This window comes from Thermothelomyces heterothallicus (assembly GCF_042370625.1).
Source record: "Thermothelomyces heterothallicus CBS 202.75 unplaced genomic scaffold P884_scaffold_3, whole genome shotgun sequence".
Taxonomy (NCBI): domain Eukaryota; kingdom Fungi; phylum Ascomycota; class Sordariomycetes; order Sordariales; family Chaetomiaceae; genus Thermothelomyces; species Thermothelomyces heterothallicus.
In genome coordinates, this window is record NW_027192564.1 from 426008 (window position 1) to 442722 (window position 16715).

Sequence of the window (16715 nt, forward strand, 5' to 3'; positions counted from 1 at the left end):
GGGGGGAGGAGGGTGTGTTATGGAGGACTCACCAACTCAGAGCCAACGCCACCCTTGAATATGCTCCCCGATGAGAACGTTAGCTGCGAAATGATACAGCTGACGTAGAACATTGATATCCCGGCAGACCCTAAGCTCGCGAAGATGGGGCTTCCCAGAGGGAACAAGATCATGCCTGTGCCGAGTCAACGGACGGACAACCAAATTCAAACGATGAAGCTCACCGTATGACAGTGCGTCCAAGATGTTGAGAAGCAACCCGACGATGACGGCGGGAAGACAGGCAATCGGAGCGACAACGACATTTTCCCAAAGGAGATGGCGATCCCAACGCTTTGGGTTGCCAATTGCCGGGAGGATAATAACCACTCGGGCCCTGGTTTCCCGCAGGGAATCGGCCGTTCTTGCCAGCCACTTCTTTCGGAGAAGACTCTTCCGGCCCTCCAAGTCGGCATCTTGATGATCCTGGTGGCCAGCCCCGTAGCTCCCCCCCGAACGTTCCCACGCTGCGGCAGCCAGCAACGGTGATGTCTCGTTGGTGTTGTCTGAATGATCCGGACGGGGATCCAACGGCCGATACTCGACGGTTTGTACCCTGCTCAGCGGGGCCTCTTCCTCGTCGTCAGCTTCCTCGGCTGGGATGCCGCCCTCATGTGAATTGCGCTCCTTTGGCGTAATGAAGTCGTCTTTGTCCGGTGGTGACCTCTTCAACATAGTTGTGAGCATCGAAGGACCGGCAGGCTCGTGAGTGTCTTGGGGAGAGGGCGGCTCTGAAACTTCGGCTATTGTATCGGTGGACCGTGACGGGCCTGACTCGGGACCAGGTGACTCCACGGAAGGTCGCGGTGTTGGGGAGGACGCAGATTGCGCTCGGCGAGGGAACGGGCTGCTCCTGGCGTCCGGCTTGTCAGAGAGAAAGTAGTCGGCTATCTCGGCGGTTTCCTCGCGCACTGAGCGTGCCGACTCTGCACTGTCGAGCGGTGCTGGTCCCTGGTTGTCAGCATCAGCCCTCCCGCGTAAGCTTTGGCAAGGAGCCTCACCTAGACGGCCTCTGACGGTACCATGGATGAAGGACCTCAGAGGTTCCCGGTACGTGACTGAACTCGCCGAAGAAGAGAGTAACTTTCCATCATTGCTGGTTTTGCGGGAGAGCTGTAGTTGGCTCGAGGCGGATGGGAGTTCTTCTTCTTGCGAATGGGACGAGGCGAAGGAGGGACTCCTCCCCCACGAGCGGCCGAGACCCGGCGACGACATGATGAAATGGGTAACAGATGGTTAAGGCGTGGTCTGCAGCAGATTTGCCAACAGCGTGTACATGGTGGTTCCACCAGGGCAAACGACACAGACCCTTGCGATGACGAGCGACTTGCGCAAGGTAGGTCGATGCATGGGATGTATGTACCGAGCGCCGGAAAGGGGAGGATTGGAGTCGACAGCAGCTCCTAAAGCAGCTGGATTACCGGCCCGCGCGGGACAACTGGTTGATTCGAGCAGCACGTCAAGCAGCGGGCGGAATGGGTAACATGATGGAATCGGCAATGGAAATAAGGTTACCATGTGAAGGCGATCACAGATAAGCCGCAAGACGGGCCGTGGTATTTTCAGTTGGTGGGGGCCCCACCTGTGCGCTATGGAAGGTCGTAACTTCCGGCCAACAGTCCATGGTATCCAAGCACTCACTTACTGCTGGTATGGGTACAGATTCCTCTAGATTCCAAACTTTCAGCCGCTAGCTCTGTGCTGAAGCCCGGCATGCTACCGTACGGGTCCAATTCCTCACCTCCTAATTGAGATACATGAAGGCCTGGACCGTTGACAAGACGCGGGTCGGCGGGGCAGAACGACAGGCAAATGTAGGATGATGCAATAACAGTGTGGATTGACTTTTTGAGCCGCTGGGGCAGCCAAGGCACGTCCTGGGACTGGAGAAAGCACCTGCTCCATGGGAATCAAGTCCGATCTAAATTGCTAAGCATAATCGTGTAGTTGTGCCATATCTTCAATTCTCTTCACATTCAAAATCAACCTCTACGAGTCTTGTTTTCCTAGAGACCTTAGCTACAACTTGTTTACTGCATCGTGATCTGGTCTCAGGGCGATACAGTACACCTACTGTGAAGTGCCGCCTCCCGATTGGCAAGAAATTTTCCTGGCCAGCCCGTGCTGCAGGTCTGTTGAATTCCTGGTTTGCTGCGGCGGGGTGGGGATGCGGCCGCTCACTGCGGGATGTCACTGGCCGCTGGGCGTGGATTGGCCAGTGCAGCTGCAAACCAACTCTCGATATCCCACTGTACGGATACTACCTGATGATATCCAAGACGAGGGATTTGATGGCCAAGTACGACAGGCCTCGAGTGTGCGCCCGCAGTCGGGCCGTCATACTTGGGAGGCTCCCTCGGACCTACCAACATCCCCGTGCCCAATTGAGCCAATATACCAGGTCCCATGCACAGTGTCTCGAAATGGGAGCTAGCCTTCGTTTCCCGTCTTCCCCCCAGCCTTCGATGCTTCGTCTTGCGTACTGCTTCCCTTGAGCTGCAAGGCCCCGGATATGCACGTCCGCATTCCGGCCCGTCATACGGACACGGCGGGTGCCGCCGAGCGGGGCGCATCAGTACTGCGTAAGGACTACATAGCATGGCGCCATGGTTATATGGCATTGCCGTTTGCTCCCTGGTGTGTTGGCGCAAAAGGGACCTCGTCTTCCGCCACCATTGTGGCGAGCTACCGCCAGCTGCCCTCCAGTCTGTACCACCTTCCGCGAACTCGATCACCCACCCGCATGAGTGGCCACAGGCCAGGGGGAATCTTGAACTATCCTTGGACCCATGCCTTTTTTACCATGGTGCCTTAACGTATCGGTGGATGGATGTGCGAAGGTCCGGTCGGAATCCCTTGGCCTTTTCAAAGTACCAAGAAACACTTCAATAGAACGGAGCTTCAACCAAGCTTTTGAAGGTAGCCTTGAGCGATCAATCGTTCCACATCGCCTTGGCGGACATAAAATTGGCTGTTCTTTGTCAAGTTGATGGCGCTGCAAGACAAATCAGCTCCGCTCCCCAGCTCGGAATGGGAGGACCCCGGAAATAACCTGACGGAGACCTACCCATATTCTGTTTGGATCTCGCCCGCATCCTTCAGCACCCGCACATCGATGAATAGATCCCTTGGCGGCTCGAGACTCCCGGTCAAGTCAATGTCTGTCCATTGCCCCTTGTAGGCAGCGAGTAAATCTCCGTATTGGCGAACGTAATCCTCTTCCTGAGGGCTCAGACTGCTGCTTCCTCCGCTCTCGGCGGCAAGCGCACCATTAGCGCCACCTGCCTGTTGACCAGCAAGGTCGAGGATGTCGACCCCCTTCCAGACCAGCTCCTCGAGCTTGTCGGTACGCGTCCTGTGGTATGCAAGAAGGCAGCGTTTGTTCCTGCGCATGGACAGGTGGTTGACCAGCAAGGTGCATGCCGTGGCTTGGTCTGCTGAGGGGTCGAACGAACCCTGGAATGGCTCGAGCAGGCTCGCCACATCTTTGTCCAAGTCTCGCACCTCTCGGGTCACAGCACGGACAAGCTCGGTCTGATACGGCGGCAGATGCGCCAGGTTCTGTGTTCGTTTGGCATGTTGAACCTGGTATGAGTGGGTCAGTGATGAGAATGAGAGAATGAGAGAATGAGAGACTGGCAGCTAGACCAGTTCCGTACCAATTTGTTGCCCAGATCTCCGTACATAGGCATCTTAAAGAAGCTTTGCTGGACCGTCCAGTTGAATTAAGTTATGTTGAAGGCGCGTGCAGACTTTAAAAATCGATTGCTGATGGTTTGGAGGGGCAGGAGCGAGTTGCGTCGCGCCGCGTCGGGATTGCCAGATGCTAGGTGCAGGGCATCAATTGGACAGCGCGGTTGTCCCCACTTTCACTTCATGCTACTCTGCTTGTCCTATGTCATCCGTATGTACACAAGTTGCCTTTACAAGGCTCCTGCCTACTCGTAAACTTAACAGCACGTTTTTCAAGTAGCACATCATTGATATTCAGCAAGCAAGCCTCTATCCGATCGATATTGGGACGTGTTGACATGTGTGGAATCGGCCAGGAGCTTGATCCCATAGCGAATGGATTTATCGGAGGCACACATATAATCCGTATATTTCTTGTTTTGCTATTGATTTTGGAGTGCTGTAGGTTCCCAGTAGAGGGCACAATTGAACCTGCTACAAGACGAGCCGTACTACCAACCGATAAGTCCGGTGGCGCTGAGCGTCTTCAGCAACACCTACTAAGCCGGATAACACCCAAGAGCTTTAGAGAAACAACGGTTCCGTGGTTTCCGTAGTTGGACCGGTTGGAGATTCAACAAGCAGACGTGATCCGTGGAAAGCCTTTCGAAACAAGGTCAACCATCTGCGCGCAGGAATGATTAGCGAATGCCGGGAAAAACAGTCCCAGTATGCCAAAATACAGAATATAGAATCAGAAACGCATGTCAATGCAGGAGTTTGTCCTCATCTGCAGGTCTTGAGGCTGCTTCGGCAACACGGACCAAAATGTATCATCAGGAAAAGATAGAATGATTGTCGGGAAGCAGATCAGAGCAAACCGAAAGGTACATACCTTACACATCACTGGGCAAAATTGTTGACAACCAGTTGGCCGCCGACAACCAACACCCTTGGCCGTCTTGCTGGTTATTGGAAAGAAGCGAAAAAAAAAATTCCGTTATTTTGAACTCCTTAAAAAGTCAATAAATGGAAGCACGGACCCAGGCCCAACCAACAAAACGATGGAACTCTGATAAGATAAGAGAGCGGGTGGGTCTGAGAAGCTGCGAGAGCATTCGTCACAAGTTCCAGCTCTCTGGCGCATCGCATGGCCGCTTTAGGATCGCCACCGTTTTCGGATGTTCGGGACGGACATTAGAGATGTGAGATACGCTTTGCATCTGCGCTATTGATGCAATTATCTCTGTTCTCGATCTTGAAACCAATTTCGTAAGATGCAAGCAAGACTACAACTAGCAGCGTCAACTGCGTCGAGGCGGCTCGCCGCTGCTTCGAGGGGCTCCTTGCGACAGCCTCAAATTCCACGGTCACTTTCGGCTGCCCCGCGGATAACGGCGGCCACGAACTCCCTACGACTTCTTCCCAGCGTCGCGATTCGAACATACTCCAATGGCAGGCCACATCCGCCCGGCGGCACGTACCGCATGAATCTCGGAGGCGAGCCAGAAAAGCCGGCGCTCGAGCAATACGGAGTCGACCTGACAGCGAAAGCGAAGGCGGGCAAGTTGGACCCTGTCATCGGACGATCGGCCGAGATTCAGCGGACAATACAAATCCTCTCCCGGCGGACGAAGAACAATCCCGTCCTGATCGGCAGCGCCGGCGTTGGCAAGACGGCTGTTCTCGAAGGGCTGGCTCTGGAGATTGTGCGGGGTGCTGTCCCAGAGAGTATCAAGAACAAACGGGTCGTTGCTCTTGATCTCGGATCCCTCATTGCCGGCGCAAAGTTCAGAGGAGACTTCGAGGAGCGACTCAAGAAGGTGCTGACCGAGGTCCAACAATCAAACGGCGAGGTCATTCTCTTCATCGACGAGCTCCATACCCTTCTCGGGCTCGGCAAGGCCGAGGGTTCCATCGACGCGTCGAACCTTATAAAGCCCGCTCTCTCGAGGGGCGAACTACAATGCTGCGGCGCCACGACGCTGGCCGAGTACCGACAGATTGAAAAGGACGTTGCTCTCGCCCGACGATTTCAGCCGATCCTCGTCAGCGAGCCAACGGTACAAGACACAATCAGCATCCTTCGCGGTATCAAGGACAAGTATGAGGTTCACCACGGTGTCCGTATCACCGACGGTGCGCTGGTTGCCGCCGCAACATTATCGAACCGTTACATTACCGACCGCTTCCTGCCCGACAAGGCGATCGATCTGATGGACGAAGCCGCAAGCTCCCTTAGGCTACAGCAAGAAAGCAAACCCGAGGATATCCTGCGGCTCGATCAGAAGATCGTGACCATTCAGATTGAGCTCGAGAGCCTCCGGAAAGAAAAGGACGTCGCAAGCAAAGAGCGGCGGGAGAAGCTCGAGGCCGATCTCAGCAACTACCAAGAAGAAGCGCGAGCCTTGTCGGAGAAGTGGGAGAAAGAAAAGGCCGAGATCGACGCCATCAAACAGACTCAAGCCGAGCTCGACAAAGCCCGGATAGAATTGGAGATGGCGCAGCGGGAAGGCAATTTTGCCAGGGCGTCGGAGCTGAGATTCGGCGTCATTCCGAACCTCGAGAAGAAACTGCCAAAGGACGGCGAGAGGCCAGCAGACGAGGGCGCTTTGATCCATGACTCGGTCACGGCAGACGATATCGCCAACGTTGTCTCGAGGGTCACCGGAATTCCGGTCTCGAAGCTCACGAGCGGTCACACTGAGAGACTGATCCACATGGAGGATATCCTACGCGAGTCTGTCCGTGGCCAAGACGAGGCCCTCAAGGCAGTCGCAGATGCGGTGAGGATGCAGAGAGCCGGCCTCAGCGGCGAGAACCGGCCGCTCGCGTCCTTCTTCTTCCTCGGCCCCACTGGCGTCGGCAAGACGGAGCTATGCAAGAAGCTCGCCGGCTTTCTCTTCTCCACCGAATCCGCCGTTGTCCGTTTTGACATGAGCGAGTTCCAGGAGAAGCATACCATCTCCCGCCTGATCGGTGCTCCTTCGGGCTACGTCGGCTACGAGGACGCTGGCCAGCTGACCGAAGCCGTCCGGCGCAAGCCCTACGCAGTGCTCCTCTTCGACGAGTTTGAGAAGGCGCACCGCGACATTTCGGCCCTGCTCCTCCAGGTCCTGGACGAGGGCTACCTGACGGACGCCCAGGGCCACAAGGTCGACTTCAGAAACACCATCATCGTCCTCACCTCCAACCTGGGGGCCGACATCCTGGTCGGTGCGGACTCCAGCCACCCGTACCAAGAAACCCCCGATGGCGAGATTGATCCCAAGGTCAAATCCGCCGTCATGGACGTCGTCTCGTCGCAGTACCCGCCCGAATTCCTCAACCGCATCGACTCCTTCATCGTCTTCAAGCGCCTCTCGCTGCCGGCGCTGCGCGACATCGTCGACATCCGCCTCCGGGAGCTGCAGGAGCGGCTCAGCGACCGGCGCATCACGCTGAGCGCGGCCGACGACGTGCGCCAGTGGCTGGCCGAGCGCGGCTACGACCCCAAGTTCGGCGCCCGCCCGCTCAACCGCCTGATCACGACGCAGATCGGCAACGGGCTCGCCGACAAGATCATCCGCGGAGAGATCAAGACGGGCGACACTGCCGTCGTGACGGTGAACGACGACAAGGACGGACTGACCATCTCGGCCCTGCACGGCGGCGCTGGCGACGGCGGCGCGGCGGAACAGGAGACCGCGGCCACGGCCTGACGCTAGATGCTCGGCATCCTTTGGCTATTGATGACGATTTACGATGATTTTTATTTTGTGTACAATAATGTATATTATGTTGGGGTATATCCGTTTTGTTGTCCGACTCGCCACGTCGTCATTGGAAAAGCGTTCCGCGGAAGGGAGAATCATTTACGGGGTGTTCGAAAGGATGGCATGCCACCGGCGGGATAGAAGGTTGTCAGCCCCAAGGAACAGGAAGCATATCATGTATAAATGTAGCATACTAGGTAGCTCTAAGCCCACTCAATCCAAAAATTCCGCCATGTTCATTTTCCATCACGTTCATCTTCGTGCGCCTTTCCCGCCCCACCACCGGCTTAACCTCGCAGGCAATATATGCGCCTCGACGGAGAGTCTTTACTTGAGTAGTAGTAGAACGACATAGCATCGTATATTGTGCGCCTTTCGGATCCCGAGGATGAATTAATTCATGGCGCCCATGGTTCCCTGGAAGGGGCCGATCAATATTAATGTCCTCCATATCTAGACGGACTCCAGTCTCCTTGACCTGCCTGAGAGGTATAGACAAATACACACACCCGGTACACACACACTCTCCCGCACACTTGCACATGCTGGAGTTACTGCCTATTGTTGCACCTCGCGGTGTAAAACATGTTCGCGTCTCGAACGGGTGGGACAACGGGAGAATTTCAAAGTAGGAAAAGCAAGAGCAAAAGAAAAGAGCAGAAACCGCAAAATCGACATTTGATGATTACCCGTACTGTTTACAGCCCTTGCTCGCGTTATACTCCAAGCACAACCAAGCACAACCCGCTGCGTGTTTCCCCCGGGCCAGGCACTCGTTCTCTTCTCCGATCCTCTCGGTACAGCACATACGGCGAAGCCACTTGGCCTGGTCTCTGGGGTCGAGGAAAGCAGTGAGTGAACTGTTTGTCTCTCCCTGACGAGTGTATCAAATTGTACATGATCCCAACCCAGTGCGCCTCCTCCGTCTTTCCGAAAAAGTGACCAGGAGTTTCAAAATGAGTGTCGGCCACCCTCCCCGCGTTCATCTTCTCGTTCGTAAGCGGTGGTCACGATGCATGCACCAAACCGCCAGAGCTGCTGATCTATGGGCTAGTCGACTGTTTGCCTAACGTGGAATATCTGATAGAGCACAATCGAGCCATGCTTGGCTAAGGGGGGGCGAGGAGGACCGGTCCCCGGTGTTGCAGGATTGCTTTAGTTGTGCTTCTTGATTTCCTGGGCGAGCCAGTCGAGACCTTCGAAGAGACCGTCACCCAAGGTGGCGCAGGTGGATTGGATGTACTGCGGCACGGTTAGTACGGGTAGGATCGTGCAGTGGCAGGGGTGGGTATCGTACCCAGGTGCGTTGCCGCAGGCTGTGGAGGCCGAGCTGGTCTGTGATCTCGGCAACACTCATGGCATTCTAGACCGGCGTCGTCAGCAGCTCGTCTTTGCTAGACTGGAGCAATGCGAATACTCACCGGAAGATCTTGCTTGTTGGCGAAGACCAGGAGAAGGGCGTCCCTCAGCTCGTCCTCGTTGAGCATGCGCTGCAGCTCCTCGCGGGCTTCGGGCACACGGTCACGGTCGTTGCTGTCGACGACGAAGATGATACCCTGGGTGTTCTGGAAGTAGTGTCTCCACAGAGGACGGATCTTGTCCTGGCCACCGACATCCCAGACGGTGAACTGAATGTTACGGTATTCGACGGTCTCGACGTTGAAGCCTTGGAGGGACGACAAAGTTAGCATTTCGCGCCTGGTCGCGCCAGAGGAGCAGTGCAAGCCGCCCTGCTCAGGATCGGGAATGGACCGTACCGATGGTCGGGATGGTAGTGACGACCTCGCCCAACTTGAGCTTGTACAGAATGGTGGTCTTTCCGGCCGCGTCAAGACCAACCATGAGAATGCGCATCTCCTTCTGCTTCATGAGCAGGGAGAGCCAGCTCCACATCTTGGATCCTCCTAGGCCCATCTTGGTGGTGTTGAATGGTCAAGCCGAGAGAAGTAGAGGGGTTGGTATCTGTCGAGGCCCGATATGTAAGCAATCGAACAATGGCGCGAGTGTGCAATGAAGGGGAGGGGAGGGGAAAGGCTTTGATTTTTTGAACGAAAGGGATCCGGTAACAATGCGACACGAGGGAATCCGGACTTTGGGGGGGGGATGGTGGGTTTAAGGCCGCTGACTGGCGTGATCTGATCTGAGGACAGATATACACAGCGCGTCCCCTTGGGGGTCAGAGGCTCCAAGCATCCCAGACCGCCGGCAAAGGAAGCTAGTCAGCGACCAGTGGGCAGCGGGCAGCGGGATTGTGAGGCAGCCACGCGCAGGCTGGGGTCCTGGGACGCGCAAGACTTGGGCGTGGATGGGATTTGGGGCCTTCAGGGACAAAGAGGTTCGAAGGCAGCGGGCGGCAGGCAGACCGAGGCAGAAGCCGAAGCCGCTAAACCCACCGGAGAGGAGTCGGCCGACAGAGAAAGCGACTTACTATTCGGTATTAATCTCCAAGACAGACCGAGATGGCGACGCGGTTATTTACCGGCGAGTTTGGGCGCTGGTTATGATGCTACGATGGCGGTGTGAAAGGAAAGCCTTTTGGGGGGGAAACGGATTGGATTTTGAAAGTTGTTCTCGGGCTGATCCAGGCCAGAGAAGGCAGTGATTGGGGCGCTGACCGGGGGTGCGGTCCCATCCAGGGCGTTCCAAGGCCCGTGCACGCTACCTTGAGGACACCTTATCTGCGGACCCGCTGGCTGACAATGGCTCTGCTTGCCACCGCGTGTCACCTGTACCTGACTTGTACTGGGTTGCCTGGAACAACATTGGACCGGGGCCACCTCCTTTTTTTTTGGCCTACCTACCCTACCGTACCCAGCCTTCAGCAGCTCCGCCTCGAGTCCGGGGCCCAAGTCGCCCTCACTGAGAAGGTGCCTGCTGAGTCGGCAACCTGGGTGCCCCCGTGGCCGGCCCACACGCGCACTGTCTGCATTGGTTGTAATCCGTAGTTGTTGGCAGCCAGCCATCCAGTGGACGACGTCCCCCTGGAGCCAATCAACCGCCTAAAACTCGCCAAGGTGTCCTTGGACGCTTTGACGAATCCCTGAAAGCAGCCGCCCGAAAAAGGAACTGCACTGCGCTACACTGCACTGCACTGCACTGGATATCTGGCAGGAACTCGAAAAATCAAAACAAACACAGTGTCGGCGCGGGCCACCACACGACGACAGCAGGCAGCCATGTTTCTCCAAACGGCAGCGAAGCTGCTGCTCTCAGCAAGCTTGCTGCTGAGCTCGGCAGTGGCGCACAACATCCAGCTCCCGGCGCATGGGCGCGAGTGCTTCCACGAGAACCTGCACTCGGGCGACAAGATGACGGTGACCTTTCAGGTTGGCGACCGGGAGTTTGGCAGCGCCGGCAACCTCGACATTGACTTCTGGGTATGACGCTGCGGGAAACATGTTCCCCCCCCTCTCCCTCTCCCTCTTTCCCTTCTCCCTTTCCCTCTTCCCTATTCCCAAGTCGGGGCACATCGATCGACCCGTGCAAACAGTAATATTTGCTGACACCCTCACCCTCTCTCTCTCTCTCTTTAAGATTACCAACCCCGTGGGCGGGTACGAGGTCAACGACAAGTCGGTGTCGAACGGCGACTTCACGTTCAACGCGCGGCACGACGGCAAGTACGTCTACTGCTTCGGCAACGAGCACTGGGGCGCGTCGTCCAAGGAGGTCTCGTTCAACGTGCACGGCATCGTCTACGTGTCCGAGGCGGACGCGCCGCAGGACCCGCTCGAGGCCGAGGTGCGCAAGCTGTCGGAGATGCTGGAGCGGGTCAAGGACGAGCAGGCCTACATCGTCGTGCGCGAGCGCACCCACCGCAACACGGCCGAGAGCACCAACAGCAGGGTCAAGTGGTGGAACATCTTTGTGATTGGCGTCGTCATTGGCGAGAGCGTCTTCCAGGTCTGGTGGCTGCGGAGGTTCTTCGAGGTACGTCGCTGGTGCTGGTGCCGCCGGAGGCTATGGGGAAATTGTTGGAAGAGCGTTCCTGCTAACATCAGTTCTTCTCTAAATCAGGTCAAGAGGGTTGTTTAATCGGCCATTTCTCGACGTGGTTAGTGTTATTACATTGGCAATGCAAAATCACATATCAGCATGTGTGGCGCAAACGGGGAAACTCGGAAGACCAAAATGGCGCCGGTGATCTTCTGGTGTGGCGTCTTGGACGAAGCCTGTCCCATCAACTATTCCCATGCGTCCGGGTCCTATACGATCACCAAGAACATGAACTAAACGAGCCGAAGGACATATCATACCTTGAGAGGTGACAGCCACGACGATAGTAGGGTCATTTACCATATGAAGGGACATAACTGAGACGGATTGTTCGATCTTCGCGAAGGCGCATAATGCATGTCATGTCCAAGCTCCAAGCAGAACCATCTGTTTGTTTACATATCTCATCATCAAATCGTAACCCTACAGATCTTCTTCCCTTTCCTAGCACATCATACCCAAACGCCGAACCTGAACAACTCGAGCCAAAAAAAAAAGGAATAAAAGCAAAATGACAAGGAAAAGGAAAAGGACAAGGGAGGGAAAAGAAGAAAGAAAAAAATAACCGTTAAGCAGCAGGATCCAGCGCGGGAGGGGGCGGAGCGGCTTCCTCCTCCTGCGGATGCCCCCTCTCGACGGGGAGATCGACCTCCTTGACGGGGTGGAGCAGCATGGGGGGCAGGCACATGCGGCCCTCGCCGCCGCGCATGGTGCCGACCGAGGTCTCGTTCTTGCTGAGGTCGGCGGTGGTCTCGAACTCCTCGCCGCCGTCGTTGTTGACGCGCAGGCCGAGCCACCGGCGGTAGAGGTTGCCGGCGAAGCCGGCGTTGTAGAACCACGTCAGGCCGCGCATGTTGTGCTCGCGCTCGCCGTAGACCGAGGCGCGGCCGCCGCCCGAGGCGCCGTTGCGGCCGGCGTTGAGGACGCGGGCCATGTACTCGGGCGGCCAGACGCGGTCGACGAAGACGGGGTGCGGGGCGAAGACGGCCTTGAGGCCGTGGTGCAGCGCCACCGTCGCCGGCCACATCTCGGGGAAGGCGTGGTGCTTCTTGAAGGCCGTCTCGCGGTGCATGGTTAGCAGCAGGCGGCGCGACATGCGAGAGGCCGTGATGATCTGCGCCCGCCGCGGCGGCTTGCCCCCGGTCTCGTTGTACCCCGTGATGTCGTCGGCCAGCTTCCACGTGGTGCCGTCCGGGTCGAAGATAGGCGAGAGCGTCAGGAGGTCGGCCTCCTCGCCCACGCCCCACGTGTACTTGTCGCGCTCGTACGTGGTCGGGGGCTCTGGGTCGGCCTCGTGCTCGAACCAGTCGGCAGGGGAATCCGGGCGTAGGGGCCCCCAGACGGACTGCTCACTCTTGGGGGTTGCCAGTCTTTCGCCGAGATTGCTGCTGCTGCTGCCGCCGCCGCCGCCGCGGCCGCCGTCGTTGTTGCCAACCTGTACCGAGTCCCAGATGTTGTCGGCGGTGACGGTGCCGTGCTCCGTCTGGACGCGGGCCATCTGCTTGAAGTCCTCCCAGCTGCCGTGGACGTGGGGAATGTAGAAGCGCCCGTTGCGCTCCCACAGGCCCTTGCGGGGCTGCTCCTTGGCCCAGAGCTCGAGCTTGGAGAGGAGGTCGTGGTAGTGGCCCGTGTAGCGGATGTCCATCTCCCACTGCCAAAAGTAGTCGTACTCGGGGTGGTTGTAAGCAAAGTGCTGCATCGCCATCTGCAGGCCGCGGTAGGACCCGTGGACGGGCAGGTCTGGCCCCCTCGTCCATAGATCGCGGATACCTTGGTAGACGGCGAGCATCTGGGTCTCGGACCACAGCGTGGCGATCCCGCGGAATTCTTCCGGGATGGTCTCGTTGATGCGGCTGCGATATTCGTCGTCGTCGGCCCAGACGGGGTTCCTGGCATCGTTGCGCACCTGCACCAGGAGGTGGACATCATAGCGGCCGCCCGAGGCCAGGGACAGCTCGGCGATGAGGGCTCGGAGATTGACAATGTCCTCTTCCCGCCAGGGAAACTCGTCCCAGCAGCGGAGCACAACCGCGGTCCTTGGGAGCTCTTCGCTCCCGGGCTCCTCGTCCGTGGGCAGGGGCTGGTCTTGGTCGTCTTGTTGACGCGTGGCCAGCTTGGGAATCTCGAGCCCGTCGCCGATGTAGAAGCCGCGAGGGGGAGCCTCCCGGACCGTCAACGGCTTGAAGCGCTCGGCATTAGCCTTATAGCACTGGCGCTGAGCGGCGGCCCAGTCGATGTTGCGCCAGTCGATCCGCCGGTCGGACTTCCAAACCGCCTCGGCGCCCTCGCGGTCGCCGTGCTCGCCGATACCAAGGCCCCCGGTCCGGACCGAGTAGCCGTAGCCATATGGCCCGTACCTCCCGTAGCGGTCGAAGCAGATGTCCTCCGGGAGTGAGAGCAGCTCGTAAGAGCCGAGGATATTGTCCGGGAAACCGTGTGGACGACCCTCGAAGTAACGGATGGAAGGCACCTTGAGGGTATTTTGGCTGTCAAGGAAGCATTCGCGGATGCCGTCAGCCGGCTTGGGCAACCCCGCCCCCGGGTAGTCGACAAAGGCCTTGCTTGGAGGGACTTTTGCCTCTTGTTGTTGTTGTTTCTCCTGCGGGTAGCTGGCGTTGTAGGGGCCCTCTTCCTCCAGCCGCGGGTACTGGGGCGTGTTGTCGGCCAGGGGAAGGATGGTCTTGACGCCGCCGTAGTACCGAGTGAGAAACTCGAACTGCTCCCAGGGGGGCGGCACTGGCTTCTTTTCCACCTTCCCTTCTGCCATCCTTCTGTTTTCAATCTGGCTGGCCCGGACCAGAATGAAGATGAAGATGATGATGGTCGAGATCATGCCGAAGCACAGGAAGCGGATGACCCTGTTCGGCAGGCGGTACAGGTATCTCCTGACCGGTGCGCGGCGTGGCGGAGCTACGGGCCGCCTCTTGGAGAGCATGGGTGCCGCGGCCGAGGAGGCAGGGGATGATGTCCGCCTCGAGCTGCCGGAGCTGGAGGTGGACGAGTCGGTGGTGTTGCCATCGTCGGAAACATCCGACGAGTCTTCTGAGTCGGAATAACGCTCTTTTACGGGCGAGCGCGGCGTTCGTGGTTTGGCTTTGCGCGTCCTCGGAGCCGGGACCTCCTTGTATAAGGGCAGCTGCTGTGTCCTTGTCTCCCGCGACCGGAAGAGCTTGAAGGGTAGCAACCCCATCTTGAATTCAAATGGGGAGAGATGTAGACTTGCTATGCGGTCGATGTCTGTCAGGTCCCCAGGCTCATTGACGCGATAGGGTAAGAAAACAGAGATGCATCAGGATAAGGCATTCTTACTCGGTGTTGTCCGGCCCAGGAGTAAACATCCCGTGCGTAACTATACTCCAGAGGAGGTGGCTTGTTAAGGTAGGGCAGATGAGAGCACGGGGCCAAGGCTAGTTAGTATCTTGGGGACTCGGGTCCCTCTCTCGTTTGGAGTCGCTCGGTTCAACACATCCAAACGAATGATCATGAACGGGCCATCCGGGCCTTCTTCAGCGCGGAATGTGGAGCGGTCTTGGAAAATTGAGAGCCTCGGATCGGCCTTGATTCCGGTTTCCAACCCAGGCGGGGAGAGCATCATCCTCTTTTGTTTGATTGGTGGTTGTTGGTAGCTCTGTAGACATGCGCCATGCTCGCGTTGCCCAGCAACCAACCTCAGCCTAGGCTTCCAAGCTTCTGCGAGAACATTGCGGGCCAATCACCACGCACCTCTTTTTCCATGTTACATCGTCGAACTGATATGCGGGTCGAAATTCCGAAGCCGTTCTTACACTACGCAGTGCAGTGCGGTGATGGTGGGGAGGATAGGCATTTTGATAGCGGATTGATCACTTCTTTACAGTACAGTACATACCTCAGGTATCTATCCTACTACCACGGCACGTCTTGAGCGCGCCTGGGAAGTGGAGTCGAGCTCGCACAGGAAGTGGCATATGCGACTCCAATGCTCTGTAACTAGCTATTCTTTGGACCTTCCCCAATCTGTCACTCTCATCAAAAAAAAAAAAAAAAAAAAAAAAAAAAAAAAAAAAAAAAAAAAAAAAAAAAAAGATTAAGTACCGTCAGGCCTTGGGAGCCCACTGTTTCCGCTCCTTTCCTAGCGCAGACAAGAGATTGCAAAGGATGCGGCTATGAGGAAAAGGTCTGCGAACCTAAGATTTGCATCAAGAACGCGCTTCCAGAACACCTTCCACAAACGTGCTCAGCCATTGAGCGTCGACGCTCCCGTTCTGCGAGATTCTCACACCGACATCGTTGATCCTAAAGGTCTGTGTTCGCCGAGAACAAGCGGACGGATTGCGGGTCGATTCCCTCGCAATGTTTTTCTCCTGTACCTACCGCTCGGCGCATGCCTAATTGTGGTATGGTTATAAGAGGCAGGGCTGGGCGTTAGTGCCTGATATTGAGCCCTGCCTCCTTTGATCCCTTCCCGACTCTCGAGGGAAGTGCCGTCCCAGGAATCCATAGTGTTGTTGTTGTTATTGTTGTTGTCGTCGTCGTCGTCGACGAATCGCCAACTCTCAGCTTTCTCCCCAGTTACAACAACAGCACACCTACCACTACCACCGCGACCACGACCACGTCTCTCAGCGCGAACTACCGGGTACCAGAAGTCGCCCGCTCCGAATGACAAGGAGCCCCGCGGTCGTCAACATGGTCATCCACCAGGAAAACCCCCTTCCCTCAGTCACCCTAGACACATGGGCCCTCGGGATGTTTCCATCATCTTCATGCTTGACCATGCATTTGATCAGCCGCTCCGTCTTCGACGCCCTTATTGTTCCGCTTCCCGCAGCCCTGCTGATCTGGGTGGGAAGTTGGCACTTGGTTGATGACCCGGAGATACATTTGAAACTCACCGAACCGAGAACTCCCGTCCAAAGTAGGACATTTGTCGTACGATACCTGTTTTAACTTCCCCTAACTTCCCCTCGCTTCCTTCATGGATATACCTCTGGAATTTGCGCAGGTGGAACGATTTATCACAAGATTCCGTGGAACCGCGGCACACAAAGGTAGCAACACCACCCCAGGGGCTGCCAAGGGATTTCAAGAATAAATACTCATTTCCCACTCGCGCCTCTTCCAACGACTCCCGTTTCTTGCGCCTATCTCTTCTGTTTGTGTACACACCAACAAGCCACCCCAACAAGGAGACCGTCCAAGTTTGCTAGTTTACAAGCACGCGTTCCATCGTCCCCCTCCCCGCACCTCCGAGCCTCCAACATGAAGCCCCGT

At 56.9% G+C, this 16715-nt stretch overlaps 6 protein-coding genes across 6 annotated transcripts in view; 2 read left to right on the top strand and 4 right to left on the bottom strand.

Annotated features, from left to right (window-relative positions):
- Window positions 1-1501, bottom strand: part of P884DRAFT_217305 (sulfate transporter family-domain-containing protein) — a 3833-nt gene extending 2332 nt beyond the window's left edge. Inside the window, exons 1-3 of the mRNA XM_069439346.1 lie at window positions 1041-1501; window positions 225-983; window positions 33-175 (exon numbers count right to left, since the gene is read on the bottom strand). Coding sequence (XP_069300450.1) covers window positions 33-175; window positions 225-983; window positions 1041-1254 — 1116 coding nt within the window. The 5' untranslated portion in view covers window positions 1255-1501. The remainder of the gene's footprint in view (window positions 1-32; window positions 176-224; window positions 984-1040) is intronic.
- A 1439-nt stretch (window positions 1502-2940) lies between these two features.
- P884DRAFT_275049 (uncharacterized protein) lies at window positions 2941-3731 on the bottom strand (the record flags this gene model as incomplete). The annotated part of the gene is made up of 3 exons (XM_069442799.1): window positions 2941-3034; window positions 3107-3624; window positions 3699-3731. 3 exons carry the CDS (start codon window positions 3729-3731, stop codon window positions 2941-2943), a joined length of 645 nt encoding a protein of 214 aa, XP_069300451.1.
- A 1162-nt stretch (window positions 3732-4893) lies between these two features.
- Window positions 4894-7698, top strand: P884DRAFT_217312 (P-loop containing nucleoside triphosphate hydrolase protein). Its single transcript, XM_069439347.1, has one exon. It carries the CDS (start codon window positions 4989-4991, stop codon window positions 7410-7412), a length of 2424 nt encoding a protein of 807 aa, XP_069300452.1. The 5' UTR covers window positions 4894-4988; the 3' UTR covers window positions 7413-7698.
- A 923-nt stretch (window positions 7699-8621) lies between these two features.
- On the bottom strand, window positions 8622-9380 carry P884DRAFT_193173 (ADP-ribosylation factor family-domain-containing protein; the record flags this gene model as incomplete). Its single annotated transcript, XM_069437732.1, has 4 exons — window positions 8622-8708; window positions 8764-8829; window positions 8888-9132; window positions 9224-9380. The coding sequence occupies 4 exons, from the start codon at window positions 9378-9380 to the stop codon at window positions 8622-8624; spliced, it is 555 nt and encodes a 184-aa protein (XP_069300453.1).
- Window positions 9381-10556: 1176 nt separating this feature from the next.
- On the top strand, window positions 10557-11525 carry P884DRAFT_76457 (emp24/gp25L/p24 family/GOLD-domain-containing protein). Its single transcript, XM_069446074.1, has 3 exons — window positions 10557-10843; window positions 11001-11396; window positions 11484-11525. Exons 1-3 carry the CDS (start codon window positions 10643-10645, stop codon window positions 11499-11501), a joined length of 615 nt encoding a protein of 204 aa, XP_069300454.1. The 5' UTR covers window positions 10557-10642; the 3' UTR covers window positions 11502-11525.
- A 290-nt stretch (window positions 11526-11815) lies between these two features.
- P884DRAFT_217322 (uncharacterized protein) lies at window positions 11816-15011 on the bottom strand. The gene is made up of 2 exons (XM_069439348.1): window positions 14772-15011; window positions 11816-14684 (listed from the first exon to the last, which is right to left on the bottom strand). Exon 2 carries the CDS (start codon window positions 14650-14652, stop codon window positions 12031-12033), a length of 2622 nt encoding a protein of 873 aa, XP_069300455.1. The 5' UTR covers window positions 14653-14684; window positions 14772-15011; the 3' UTR covers window positions 11816-12030.
- Window positions 15012-16715: the final 1704 nt, after the last annotated feature.